This window comes from Habropoda laboriosa, unplaced genomic scaffold (assembly GCF_001263275.1).
Source record: "Habropoda laboriosa isolate 0110345459 unplaced genomic scaffold, ASM126327v1 scaffold22, whole genome shotgun sequence".
Taxonomy (NCBI): Eukaryota; Metazoa; Arthropoda; class Insecta; order Hymenoptera; family Apidae; genus Habropoda; species Habropoda laboriosa.
This window is the reverse complement of record NW_017100261.1, coordinates 480,491-495,118: the sequence shown is the minus strand read 5'-3', so window position 1 is coordinate 495,118 and position 14,628 is coordinate 480,491. Positions and strand designations below refer to the sequence as shown.

General features: G+C 41.8%; 1 protein-coding gene across 1 annotated transcript in view; it reads left to right on the top strand.

Moving 5' to 3' along the window:
* Positions 1-14,628, top strand: part of LOC108572723 (calmodulin-like) — a 102,446-nt gene that overhangs the window by 63,853 nt on the left and 23,965 nt on the right. Inside the window, exon 4 of the mRNA XM_017934999.1 lies at positions 362-477. Coding sequence (XP_017790488.1) covers positions 362-477 — 116 coding nt within the window. The remainder of the gene's footprint in view (positions 1-361; positions 478-14,628) is intronic.

Sequence of the window (14,628 nt, the reverse complement as noted above, 5' to 3'; positions counted from 1 at the left end):
TCTTTTCGTCCGCGGTACGAGCAGCAGCTTCTTTTACCGAAGCCGGCAAGTACGTAGCAGAAGGACGAATGTGAGTTGTTGGAAAGCGTAAAAGACGGGACTAGAAACTGTGCACGAAAGATCTTATCGGGACAGAATGAATAGCGTGTGTTGGCGATAAAGTGTCTGTTAAAAAAAGAAAGAAAAAAAAAGAGAAATAGGAGAAGAGAAATGAAAAGAGAGAGTGGGGGGGAATTCTGGTAGTGTGGCATTTGGGAATAAATGGCAGCCATGTTGCCAGGGAAAAAAAATTCGCCTGAAAACAGAATGGAAGGCTTTACGTATACATGATGCGTTCTTTTTTTCGCTTCTGTTATTCCAGGAGATGGGAATGTCAGCTTCGAAGAGTTCGTGGAAATCGTGAGCAATATAGGAGCCAACGAAACCGCCCCCACCGACCAGGATCAGGAAGAGCAGGAGCTGAGGGATGCGTTTCGGGTACGTTTTACCTTTTATCTTTGCCTTTTGTTCCTTGAAAGCCCGACCCGCCGTTGTTTCAACAGGATCGCCAGCATGGAAAACGCGGGTAGATACGATTTCAACGAACGACCAGGCCGTTTGTTTAACGATTTAACAATCGCCTGATATCGTTCGTACGTATCCGCCACGCGTTCTCTGGCCGGATAATTTCGGCCGGATCGTTTCAAAGCGGTCCGACAGCACACGATTTCTCCTATTGAAATTGGGGAAGAATTATGAGATTTAACACGCACACACACGCCGATGGAAATCGGCGCGGGTAATCCGAGTGTTCGTTGTAGGACTGTTAGAGATACCAAAGGTGCAATGGATGGATTTATTGGGCCAAGTTGAGGGTATGAAGTAGTATTAGTCCTGACGGAAGATGGGTCGAAGATAATTTGCAAAGTATATAAAATTTGGGGTGGAAATAAATAAGGAATTTCATAGGTGGATAAGTTGGAAATTTGAATATTTGAAAATTGGAAAATTGGAAACTTAAATATTTGCAAATTTGTAGATATTAAGAGTTAAATATTTGGAAATTTTTTAACTTGCAAATTTCTGAATTTGAAAATTTTAATATTTCACAATTTTAAAGGTGGGAAGTTTGAATACTTGAACAATGGAAAACTCAAATACTTCAAAATTTGGAAATTTGATTATTTGAAAACTTAAATATTTGGAAATTTTTATATTTGAAAATTTAAAAGTTCGAAAATTTAAATATTTGAAAAAGTTTCAAGAGGCAACATCGTATGAAAGAAATCTGCTTTATCAGATTTTCCATTATCGAAACAAAGAATGACGTCCACATGGCTCCTATAATAGAACCGCTTTATTTGTAAAGTACTCTCGACCACCTCGATGTTCCCCGTGTGTGGGAGGAGGATTCATACGCAGTCAAGTCCGCGTTCGCGCGCTTTGAAATTTTCGGCACACGTTCGCCTGGGCGAAATGTAAAGCCCCGATGACGATACCCTGTATTCCTATGTGCATACATATATAATTTACTGCCTCTACGTGAGATGTAGTTGATCCGTTAAGGAAAACAAATCTCTGCGAGAACGAACTTCACGGTAGAAGCTTTACATTTCAAATGACGTAGGATACGGACACTGGCTTTATCTTCGTTTCTCCAGAAAATCACGTCAATGCGACCAGTTTTCCTAACAACACAAAACATAAATCTACTCAACCTTATTAACCCCTTGGTAATACAATGACGTTTGGGAGACATGGATCATTTGTTTTGTGTGTCATCGTAGACTTTGGCGTCTCCGAGACGTCATGAACTTTCTTCGACGCGTACCAAAAATGAATACATTATCATTATCTTTTTTTGTTTGAAAAATTTCATTCTTTACAAAGCTGCAGATGTTTCACTTAATAAAATTACTTCGTTAGTGTCCATTAACCCTTTGGACTCCTTCGTCGAGTGTGACTCGACATCAGTTTTATTCACAGGGATGAATGAAGTAATTTTTAAATTGCCAGTTTAAATATGTATTATATTTTGCAATACTTTTTTTACCTCGATGAGCAATAGGTACACATACGTATGACCCTTAATGCTATTTTCAATATAATTAGTAAAAAAGAACAATAGTTTTAATTGGTTCCTATCGACCAAATGTCTTTTGAAGTGCATTTCAAATAGAATTCTTAAAATAATAGGGTGTTATTGTAAAAAAAATTTATTTTAAAATTTGTAGTTCAAAGGGTTGATATTGTATGTCAACCTTATTAAATGATATTCACCAATACAAATATTCCACTCTGTTTCTAAGTTTATACAACTACTTAGTCCAGCCGAATTAAATAGTATTTTTCGATCGCACCGAACTCCGTTTTATTTGTATGCCAAGGGGTTAAATTCCAACTATTTTTCATTCTCAAACCGAATCATTTTATTCTTTATATTCGTCTCTGCTGTATTTCCAATTCATTTCGACCTACATTCTCCTATAAAAATGAAAAAAAAGAACCCCCGAGAAAATAGAAAGAAATTTTTAGAATCAACGATTAAACACACCCTTTTATTCGAACCATTTACAACGCAGAGAATTACCCTATTCATCGAAATTCGCTGCTCTTCAGCATCTTGATTGTACAAGCTCGCAGATCGAACCTAATTTATGCGATGCCGAAAGAATCGTAAGAAGGGCGACAATTGCCAATGGTTAAGTAAATCGCGTCATCGAGGACGCAGCTCTTTGTTCCTTGTCATCGTCGCCGTTCGACGCGACTCGCGTTCAACTGGTGCATGCAGCGTATCGTAACCATGCTTGAATACAAACGTTAATAATAATTGTCAGATAACTAGAAACGAACGACAGATTTCGTTGGAAGGTACAAAGCTTTGCGCGCAGCGCCTACGGAGTTCCCTACAAAGGAGCCCCGTCCACGTCGTTCCGCCGCGTTCTGACTGATTCCAATTAATTCTCGCACGCGCGCCACGAATTTGTCCGACGAACGTGCAACCGGCTGCCTTTGTCTGACTGGAATCGAAGATACGCCTAGGCGGCAGTCATTTTTGGAATGACCGACGCAGAAGAAACGTGACGCTGACCGAACGTTTTAATTCATTTAGTTATCTAGCTTCGGGAGTGGAAAGTATTTTTTCTGCAATTACGCCTTTCGTTTGAAAATTGATTTTGGGGTTGGTAACTTACGTAGGCGCACGAAAAATTCTGGTATCTTTGGAATTTTATAACGTGAAATCTATTCGTGTTATCGATATGAAACTTTGCATATTTATTTGCTTACGTTTTGTCATCTTACGTGAATTTTTTCGTGTAAATTTATTTGACAATTATGAAGATATGATTTATTTCTTATGACGTAAAAAAATTGCATTGGTAACTTGTGGCTTACAATTACAGTAATGTCTCCACAAGTGTCAGTCCGCAAGGAACCTAAACCTGACACTTGTAGAGTCAGGGACTACGTTTTCGAGCCTCGCGGCCGCTTTTGTAGTTTGCCGAAAGTAGACAAGGACAGCGAATAAAAGATAAGGATGAAACGTGAGTCGAGGCAACCAAGCGATTTAAATACCAATTTTTTTAATTTTACGTTTTTTTATCCCAAAATTTTTCTTAAAATATTGAGATTTTTCTGGTAAAAATGACATAAAACACGACATAATTTGAACAACATTTACTTATTAACACGTTCACTGTCACGCTAGATATTTCACTGTATTGAGATAAAACAGACGCCCTATATTACATTACATAGAGTCGGCCTACCGTTTGACTGCCAGGTGGAGAATTGGCCTGCCGTTTGACTGACACTTGTCGAATCGGTCCTACATTTTTTTTTTTCTTTTACGTGGAGGTAGGCCGACATTAAATTAATTACTCAATAAGTATTAATAAGTAAATGTTGTTCAAATTATATCGTGTTTGATCTCATTTTCATCAGAAAAATCTCACCAACCTGTTAAAAAAAATTTCAGATGAAAAAAAGTAAAATTAAAGAAATTATATTTTTCTATTATGAATTGTCCAGCCGTGAAATCTCGTAAAAGAAACCGAGTGGTGTAGCGTTACACGCTTGACTTCGAGCGAGATAACATAGGCGCAGCAATGACGCAGACCATCTATACTGACACTTGTAGAATCCAAACTGGCTGACACTTGTAGAGACATTACGGTAGTCTCTTTAGGCGCGCGAAAAACTAGGGTATCTTTCGAATTTTATAACATGAAATCCATTCGTGCTATCGATATGAAACTTTGCCTACTCATTCACACACGTTTGCTCACCTCCCACAAATTTTTTCGTACAAATTCATTCAATAACTATTTATTCCATCAAATAAAATTTTCTGAACCAAAAGCATCTCCGCCAATACACTTATCTCGCCAACAAACTACCAGAAAAAAATCAATTCACTACAAAATAGTAGCCATTCCGAGAAAACCAATGTTTCCAACTCTTTGAAAAGCTTCGATGTTAAAGAAATTCGTCTCAATAAACGGAACAGCAAGTTCGATCGTAGGAGACGTTTGAAAAAGCTCGACGTTGAATGTTTCTTAAGTTGTGCCCGTGGACGGTTTCTGCGAGTTAGTCGCAACACTTGCCTTCACGCCTTACATCCTTTGAAAAGCGTCGCGACGTGTCGGCGATTTTAAGCTGCTATGCAGCGAAGCGCGTTAAGTGGAAGCCTTTCATTCGACGGAAGAAACTAGGTCCGTCGAAGTCGTAGCGTGGCTCCCTCGACGCGACAGTCAGCCACTTTATTACCCCGAGACGCTTGTCCCTTTCCAGGGGGAAGCTTTTTCAAACTTACGCGTGTCTCTTTCAATTCCGCCTCGTCTCGCTGTTTCGAACCATACAGAGATCCTTTCCTCGCTGAACCGACTAAAACAGCGTGTAGTTGAATTAATTGAACATAATGTAGCGGTGGAATATTATAATTCGCAACCGTGGCTTGGAATAAAACGAATGAAAATTAGGTAAAATACTGGAAGACGAAGAGGAAGCAAGGTTCGTTCGTTTTGAAAAAACATAACTTGGTTAAAATGAAACAGTTTCATTTGAGGTCATTTCCATAACGTTTCGTACACTTTTAACGAAGAATCACGGGAGAATTAACTTCTTCGCGTTTGTGGACGAGATATCTCGCGAGTTAATGTTGTTTATGTGACTTTTTGGACGGGATATCTCGTCGAGAATTCAGATGAAAATCAGTTCGGGAGACTTTTCGTCTGTGGATGAGAAGTTAGTTTCGTGAATACAAATTCAATACAATTCGTATTTCTAAGGGGAAGAAAGTGGTGAAAGACGTTTTCAATATCTTCCTGTTTCCTAAATCGTGTTTGCGCAGAGAAATTGTCAAGTAGGCGGAAAAAGTGAAAATCGGTTGGAGATACATCTGGAGAATATGAAGAACTTCAATACTCAGTTGACACAATTTTCGTACAGTTGTGGATAAGCAAAGGAATAGGGCCTTTTCTGTTGACCAGAGCTGGATGCTGTATCTTCAACTTTTGGTGAACTAGGCAACTCGATCTTAGGCAACTATAGTGAATTCATTCGAAATTTCACAAATTTCGTTTCGTTACTGTATGACTCTGCAGTGATAATGGTACTCAATCTTAGGAAACCATAGTGAATTCATACGAAGTAGGCTACCAAATTATGAGCATGACTTTTGTCAAGTATAAACTAGGTTTGGATCGAAGAAAATCATTTGTGTCTTTGTTTTTCTTAGAGATTCGAATTTTTATATACGTGAAATTAATGCAAAAGTGTACCAAACGTTATAGAAATTATTTTATATAATAATGATTAATTTCAGTGGTCATATGTTCTTTTTTACGAACAACTTGAAATCACAAGAACTTTCACGATGACCCAATATTTTCAGTCACGTAGAAAGAAGTTACGACATTTCACCAGCGTTCGCCCGATATCCTCTCATTTCTACTAATCATCCGATCGAAGAAACCTTTTTCAAATCCATAAAAAAGTCAGCCAGAAGAAACATCTCCACCCTTAAACGGCGTCCTATGATTTGCACGAATCCGTGTTTCCTGGAACGTTAATAACGGAACGAAGACTCCGATCGGCGTCCGTTTCGAACTTCTAATTGATAAATTGAAGTCTGAACGAGTTGGTCTGTACGACGAAGCCTGTCGGCTATTGTACAACATGGGTGCCGTTTCAGAGTTGCGAGTAATTTAAAATTCCCTCGAATCTAAGTTTGCTCATTTGTGCCGCGAAATCCCCCGATGAACTGTGTTCTTCGGCTAAAAGACCTTCCGGGAGATTTTCCCTCCTCGATTTCCCACCCCAAAATGCACTCTTGTCCGTGGTTAAACGACGAACACGAGGAATTTCTCCCGGCCTTCTTTTCCCCTCCAGCCGATTTTCCTCTTTTATAATAATTTCACATGGCGAGGGGGCATACTTGGTGAGCTTTCCCGATCCTCAAAAGCGGCGAGGATCAAAGAGTAGAAATACCCTGGCGGAAAGTTCTCGGCGAGGAACGCGGTCATCCTCGAATTCGTAGGAGGCCAACGCCAGCTTCAGGTGAATCCTTACGGATCGCTGCCGCTTTCCGCGAGAGAAGTTGGCGCGGGCATCCGTCGAATAAGAAAGCGACAACGGGGGGAAAACGAAGAAAGTTCGTTGGCGCGTGACGTAATCAAAGCCAGATCGAATCGATGGGATTACGTCGGTCCTTGCAAATCCCCGTTTAACGTTCTCTATCGTGCTCTCGCTTCACTTGTCGCTATCTTGATTAAGAAAGCGTGTTCCACATCTGGATTGTCCTCTAGCGGAATTCTCAGCTAGTATTTCTATCGGGTTTATCGGCGACAGGGAATTGTTTCTCTTCCCTTTGATTATCACATACGTTTCTTTTAATCCGATACATTTTTCTCATTTTCAGTTTTGTATCGACGTCTTTCAGATATGGAGCTAATTAACCCCTTAACGCTCACAGTTTTGTCAACTTGGTGTGCCGGAAATGATAAATTTTATTTTTCTAAATTACTGCCTTGGCGTATAGAGATAAGTCTCCTATTTATTCCTCCTGTGAAATAGAAAGGATAGCGGAATATGGAAAGTGAAAGGAACTAATTAACCCTTTGCGATCGGCACATTTCTCTGGTTGGACTATCAGCTAGTCGAAGTAAATTTAAATTTTCAAAGTTATTTTTGCATAGTTTATTTATTATATATATAAGGATATTGAAAAACAGAATATTTTGAAACTGATACATTTTGTTTAATACATACTAGTTATAGTGCATAAAAATTAAACGTTTTAATTTTTGTAATTTTCTAAAGTATGATACTTGACAAAGCAAAGATCATGCCGCTATAGCGGCGACACCGATTTCTAGAACAAAATTGAAATGCCGCCACTATGGCGGCACCGATCGCAAAGGGTTAAACCAAATTACACTTTTGGGAGAATTGTGGAAGACACGAGCACGAGCGTTAAAGGATTAATTTCCGGCTAGCATTTCTATCGCTTTTATTGACGACAGAGAATTGTTTGTCTTCCCTTCCATTATCACACACTTTTCTTTCAATCCATTCCATTTTTTATCGAATACATTTTCCCTATTTTCACTGGTTTCGTTGTTGTCTTATAGCACGATCCTTCAGATATAGAGCTAATTAATTCCCAGCTAATATTTCCGTCGATTTTACAAACGACTGAGAATTGTTTCTCTTCCATTTCATTATCACACACTTTTCTTTCAATCCATTCGATTTTTTATCAAACACATTTTCCTTATTTTCATTGGTCTCGTCTTGCATCACGATCTTCCACATACAGAGCTAATCGATTTATCCACCTTAACCCAACATGCTTTCATAATTCGAGCTGGGTGAAATTTTGTATACCTTATCCCTTGGTCCGTTGTTGATCTTCTGGTAAAGTGTAAAAGCAACAAGTTTCCATATACCTGTTTTACACAACGCAAAACTTCAGAAACCCTCTTGTAACTTTTATCCATTTCACGTTACGTATACACGTACACCTCTCCGACGTGTATTCTTTACTCTTTCAATGTGTCTACCTTTCTGATACCTCCGTGTTTATACTTTGTCTACATTCCGTTCTACTCTAAATAATACACGTCTCATCCTCTCCTATCCCATGTAAATTCTCTCATTCTGTTGTCGCTCTGAACTCGACAAACACCGTTGCCAGAACCAGAGAGGGATTTCGTTTTCCGGTAATCATCTGGATCGCAGGGACGAGATTTCACGAGTTTTCCAGTCGCGCGCTTAATGTCCCGGTCGCCTCGGAGCCGGTCCAAGCTTATCTTGAGCGACAATGAGGATGCTGCGTAATGTAACGACCTACTTCCATTACGTATGCACGCGGAATTCAACGAATATCGCAGGGAGAAAAACTGCGGAAAAACCTTTGCCTGCAGAATGAGCGGCTCCATGGGGGATCAGCTTGCTGGTAATTAAGCGCCTGCAAGAAGAAGAAGAAGAAGAAAAGAATAACGAAGAAAAAGCTCACGTGCAACTTTTCCACCGACAACTTTTGAATTTCGTCGCGATAAAACTTTTCTGCTGATCAGGTTTGTCTGTCAACGTTCAACAGGGGGAAATTGATAAAAGCGACGAACGAGCGTGGAACAGTCAGTCACCTTTGGGAAGTAAAACGGCGCGAACGATCACGCTAATGGAGCCCGTTCTCGATCGATTTCCGTATCAAGATTCACGTTGAATATCGAGGGCTGCAAATAAAGCGTCTCGCTCGACCACGTAGCCCTCGATGAATAATTAAAACGTCGACGGATTCCGTTGTCCGACGAAGAAATGAAGCCGGAACGATCGAAACTGCCGGTGTATCTCGTAATTAACACACGCGTGTTCCGCGGCGAGGAGGCAACCTAATCTATAAAGGAGCGTCTGAAAGAACGTCCACTTTACTCGAACTCTCTGGTTACTCCGCGAGAATCTTTCGGTTCGGCTAAAAGGTAGCTTTCAAGCTACCAGACGAAAGACTGCAACGAGAAACAGCCGACTGGCGTCTCGTATAAAAGCGCGAGTCCATTAGTCCTCTCTGGCCCCGTAACTTTGCCGCATACGATTCAATTCTCTTTTTCTCCTCGATTCTCCAGGACTTATACGATCGTTTCAACACCCCTGCTGATTTTCACCGACCAATTTACCAACGTTGAATCCGTCGATAAGCAGCGAGTCAAATTTCCTGTTCGGTTTGTGCAACAAACAGGGGGCAATTGCACGAAATTGGATTGTTTCGAGTGTAAACGACGCGGTGGTTGATGTTTTGTTTCGAGAATGTGCAAACTAGGTGAAGAATCGTAGATACCAATTTACTCGCGATATTTTCCTTCTAATTATCGCATCGAAAATTTCATTATCGTCCCGTCGTATCGACGCGTAATTTACCATCGACCCTGTCATGATCGTTGTGCTGTACAAACACGTTAATTAGTAATTACGTAATTTTCATTTGATCCGATATAATATTCGAGGATATTGAATTCACACGGGTAGGTGAAAACGCATTTCGATTTCTATCGCGGTTTCCCTAGAAAACTTTGCCACTTCCGTGGTATTCGCTAGACAACGAATCGATCTACTTCCTTTTTTCCCTGGAGTCTGCCTCCTCTATCTCTCTCTGTGTGTTCGAGTTCCAGAAGTCGATAATATGCTTTCGACACGCGATCGTACCTATTCGTCCTCATTTCCAAGCGCAACGATAATGTACCACCCACGCGCAGTTATCGTACATATTAGTTAGCTGAACGAGCTTAGCCGGCTGAATACGCGCGTTTCGCCCAACTAACTTCGCCCTTACGACGGCTTTAAACGCCGTTCCTTCCACGTCCATGTCAGAAAGCTTCTCTCCTCGGTCCCTGCACATTCTCCGGCTTCCATTGTGTCCCCGATGGTAATTCTGAAATATCTCACGCTCGACAGTGTTCGTAATTTACGCGCGACGAGTCACGGAAGAACGCACGGCAGTTTTTTAAACGCGATTGAAAACTGTTACATACATGCCGCACGGTTGAAAAATGTTTGCCCTAGCGTTCGAGTATTTGCAGAAGCGGGAAAAAAGCGAGCGGCGGGGGAGTGTGCACGCGGAAACGTTAAAGCGTGTGCCTTTTTCTTCAATTTGACGGGACGAAGAGACGAAAACGTTTGTAATTTCGGGACACAATGGGGCAAAAGAAGAGGAAGAAAAATTGTTGAGAAAATAGCGCAGGGGAATTTCATAGGACCTCGCTCGAGACAAAGACTCGGTTTTATTCCCCGTTTATACAGGAGCTTGTACGAAGGAGAAGAAGAAGGTTCGCCGTGTAATGTAAGGTCCAAGAATCAACCCCCCAACCGCGTGTTCGTTATTTACTCGCTCTTGTTCTGCGAATGTTATATTGCAGGAGAAAAGTAATATATACTTATTAACAAAAACTAAACGGATCGTCCCTGAAAACATATCCTTCGAGGCGCTCGCTTTCCGCATTTCACTTCCTTTCTGTTTCACAGCTGCAATGTCTGAATATCTTGCAACGTACCGTAAATTGGGGCACATTGGCAGTACGGGGTAACATTGGCAGCTATACACACGAACATTAGATTTTAGTTAAGACACAAATACAGTGACTCTTACTAATATTCGGACACTCTTCAGAACAGTATAACTTTTTTAAAATTGGATCAGACGACTTGAGTTTTTTTGAGAAGTTAGGATTAGTATACTGGATAACGTGTACAAAAAATTTGGAAAAGTGTGTAGCTTGTGGGAATTGCAGAGAAAATTGTAAAAGTCATTTTTTACAACTTTTCTATGTTGTTTAAACATAACAAACACGCCACGCACGATCGTCTTCCATTCGTTCTTCCTTTCCAGTCCATTCACACCAACTCTCTCACATTCGCTCTTTCATACCAAAACCCCCTCACAGTAGTGCACACATAGTGGGCAGGTGACTCTGCGAATTAAACTAAAAAAAAGAGAGGAGATGTGTCTGAGTGGGATACAGATATATCAAGTGTCAGTTGTTCACATTCAGGAGTCGAACTCCGCTCCGAAGTCCCATTTCCAAGAATTGCTGGGGATAGCGACGGACGCTTAAGTGTGCAGAAATGTGGACGCTTATGCGTGCACTACTGTACACCTACATATCTTACAATATTAAAAAAAAATAGAAAAAGAAAAGGTCACGGACGACGAGGTGCTAGCTCTTGAGACGGCAGAAGGTCCTACGACAGGAGGACAGAGATTGCACGTCGTTATGCGCCGGATAAGCTTGACTTCGGTATTCGTTAGCTTCTGCAAACGAATTTAGTAAACCCGTGTGGTTAACGCTTCGTTGATTACAACGTGTAAGCAGTATGTAAGCAACGTCGGTTTAATTTTCTAACGTAGTAACGTGAAAGATACTTGGCTGCACGTACAGTAGTGGTAATAGGAATGCTTCGCCGTCAGTGCTGCGGTATTTCTACAACGACGACAAGCAAATCATTTGCATTTCCATCAACTTTAGTCGATCGAATAATTAACCAGAGTTGTAATAATCGAGAAATTAATAGAATAACGGTTTCACATGATCTCAGTTCCACTCACGTATGCTTCTCCCTTAACTTAAGTCGCACTGTTACGCCGCAGCAAAGAGATAAGTCTCGAAGAACGTCTCCTCGATGTGCAAAAAGTAATTTATTTATGTGTCACAGAAATCACGTTCAGCGTACGTTTAACGAGGAAGCCAACTATTAACCCTAGGAAGACGAATGGTTTCAGACGGACGCGGGAGACGAATGCAGGGTGATTTTGACCCATAGCAAAATTTCTATCGTACACGGGTTTCAAGAAGGAATTCTCTATAAATATGCATACTTTCAACTATATACTATATTTGATATTTTTCTTGCTTATTTACATTTGATACGTAAAATACCAAACGTAATCTGAGCCGCCTGACTTTATCGCTGTTGAGTCAAAATCAGCCTGCATTCGTCGTACGAGGGTTAACCTAAAATGTACGGAAACGCTGTCCTTTATGTTTGAACATTATTGGCGACGAATAAGCCGTTCGAGTTTCGACGGCTCTTGGACCAATGGTACGAGTAACATTGGACTGGCGCCACGTCCTGACTGGCTCATCGTTATCCTAACAGTGCTACGAAAAAATGACGTAAGTCATTTGCATCTACTAGAACCTACACACCCGTGCCAGAGTTCCTGATTCCCTTTTTTCAAGCACTCTATCCGTATTAACGTCAGCCTAGAACTCGTCCACGGCCCGAAAAAGGCTGGTCGTGACACAAAAAGGGAAAAAAGGAAAAGCGGCACCACGTCACCCATTATCTAGTATATTACAGCGACGACCGTTTTATATGCATAGCGCATCCATAGTGCATCCGTGGGTGCGTGAAGTGGAAAAAGAGCGAGAGAGATGGAGGTGGAAAGGGCGGACGAATTTTCTGGCGAATTGTGGTGGGTTGTGGCAAAGGGAAGCGTGTCAAACCGTTGCGCCACAATACATTCTAATGACTGTAGCTTGGCAGCCGGAGCCACGAGGACTTACCCTCCCGTCGACGTTTTCGCGCTCCATTCTTCTTCCGCCCCGTGTCGTCTGCCTACACACTTTTCCAGCCATTCCGCCGCCTTTGTTAGACCGTCTTTCTTTTTCACCGAATCGGTCCACTCGTTCGTTCCCATTCGACTTGCGCCTCGCGTTTATACTATTTCCTCGAGCGTTTCTCCGATTATCAAACCGAGAAAGAAAAACCTCTATCTATTTCTCTCCTTACCTATGATCCTTCATGCATATATTCAAGCAGAGAGAATTTAAGAGCAAAGTGAACCGAGGAAGGAGCGATCGGTACAACGTCGGGTGTATCTCAATTTGAACAGCGTTTCTTTGCTTTCGTTCAGTTCGAACTCTCTCGTCCAAGGAATCGTTGCATATTAATTCGAACGATATTATTCCCGCGGAATATTCGTTCCCTCTCGTCCGCTTAACGAGCCGCGCATTACCATCCTGACCCGGAGTCAATTTGTCAGTCGAGCAAATTCCTACCTTAAAGGTAGTATCTGTTATCGTCGAATCACTCAACGCAAATTTTCTGGGATCTTACTTCATTCGAAGTTACCCCGATATTGCAATTTCTGCGATTTCGTTTGAAAATTTTACGCATGGGTTCGAAGACGATCGAAGTTACAGAAATGACTGATCTCTTCGGCTCCTCAGAGTTCCTTTTTCTACTATGTTTCGGACGGGAGACGAGGGTAGGGATTTTCACGGAAGAAAAGACGTAGAAATATTAGATGAAGCACCAAATGGAAAAAGAGTCTTGCGACGATCAATCGGGGCCTTATAGGAGAAACGAGAGAAAAAGGCTAAGGGGTCTGGTGACGATCAATTAGGGCCTTATAGGAGAAATGAGAGAAAAAGGCTCAAACGTGTAAATTTTGAAAAAAGGAGAAGCGAAGCGCCAAGCGGGAGAAAGGGGTCTGATGACGATCAACCAGGGCCTTATAGGAGAAAGAGGAGAAAAAGGCTCAGACGCGAAATGTTGAGAAAACGAATATGAACGGGTCTGAACGCTTCGGGACTGAGATATGATAAAGGATCTTCATTATTCGTACAGCTGTATTCCTCGCGTTGAACATTATCCAGGATATCGTTTTCCATCGCTCTACCACGTGTGTGCGTGCATTCACGCGTAACACAACGAAGAAACCTAGGCCCAAGTCCATCGTTGCGTGCCGCTTGCACTTTGTCTTCCTATTAACGACCCCCGTTCCTTACTCTTCCTTCTCCTCGCCCCATTCTCGGAACCATTACGATTGCTTACGCGCGGACGCACGCTATCGTCCACGTTGGCCACTTTTACCGCTCCATTTAGCCGCGCGAAGCGCAAACACGACCTCTCACGATCATCGTGGCCGTAAATTTTCGAAAATAATTCCCTCCTCGAACAATTACGTCTCGGTCGAGTTACGTCCACGCTATTCTTTCGATCGCGACGATCAAAGCCCGAAGGTCTCGTCGTTGATAACACCGAATTCCGACCTTTCTTTCTTTCTTTCATCCGACGCCAGGACGGGAAGATTAATTGGGATCGCGAAACGAGTATTTAACCGGTGAGGATCGACAGCAATTCAGCGAAAATTTGCATAATAAGGATCGTTAAGTGGTTCAAGGCGACGCTTAATTCATTCCCGCGGCTTCGTTCTTTAATTCCAACCGGTACAACCTAACCTTCGTGTTTGAATACCTAGGCCCGGCGATGTCACCGAGAAATCAATTAGAGAAGCAGAGCGACGAAGGTTAACCGAAAGTGGAATATTTATCGCGGAAGGTAAACCGGTTGCTTCGATACAATCCAAAGAAGATTCGATATCGGATTGCCTCTTTCCTCTTCCTAACACAACCACAAAGTGTACGAGGAATTGAGCCTTCTCTGACTTAACAGCGATAGAAGTGTATATATATTTAACGAAAAAATCGTGTCCTTGTGAATACGAAATCCTTCTCTTCACGCCTACTGCTAACTCTTTCGCCTATCGCTCCACTAGCAAAGGACAGAATGAACGGGGGTGGAGATGCGCGGCTGTAGGCGTTCGTTCTCTCCCCCGGAGCTAGAACGATTCACTCGCGTCGAAAG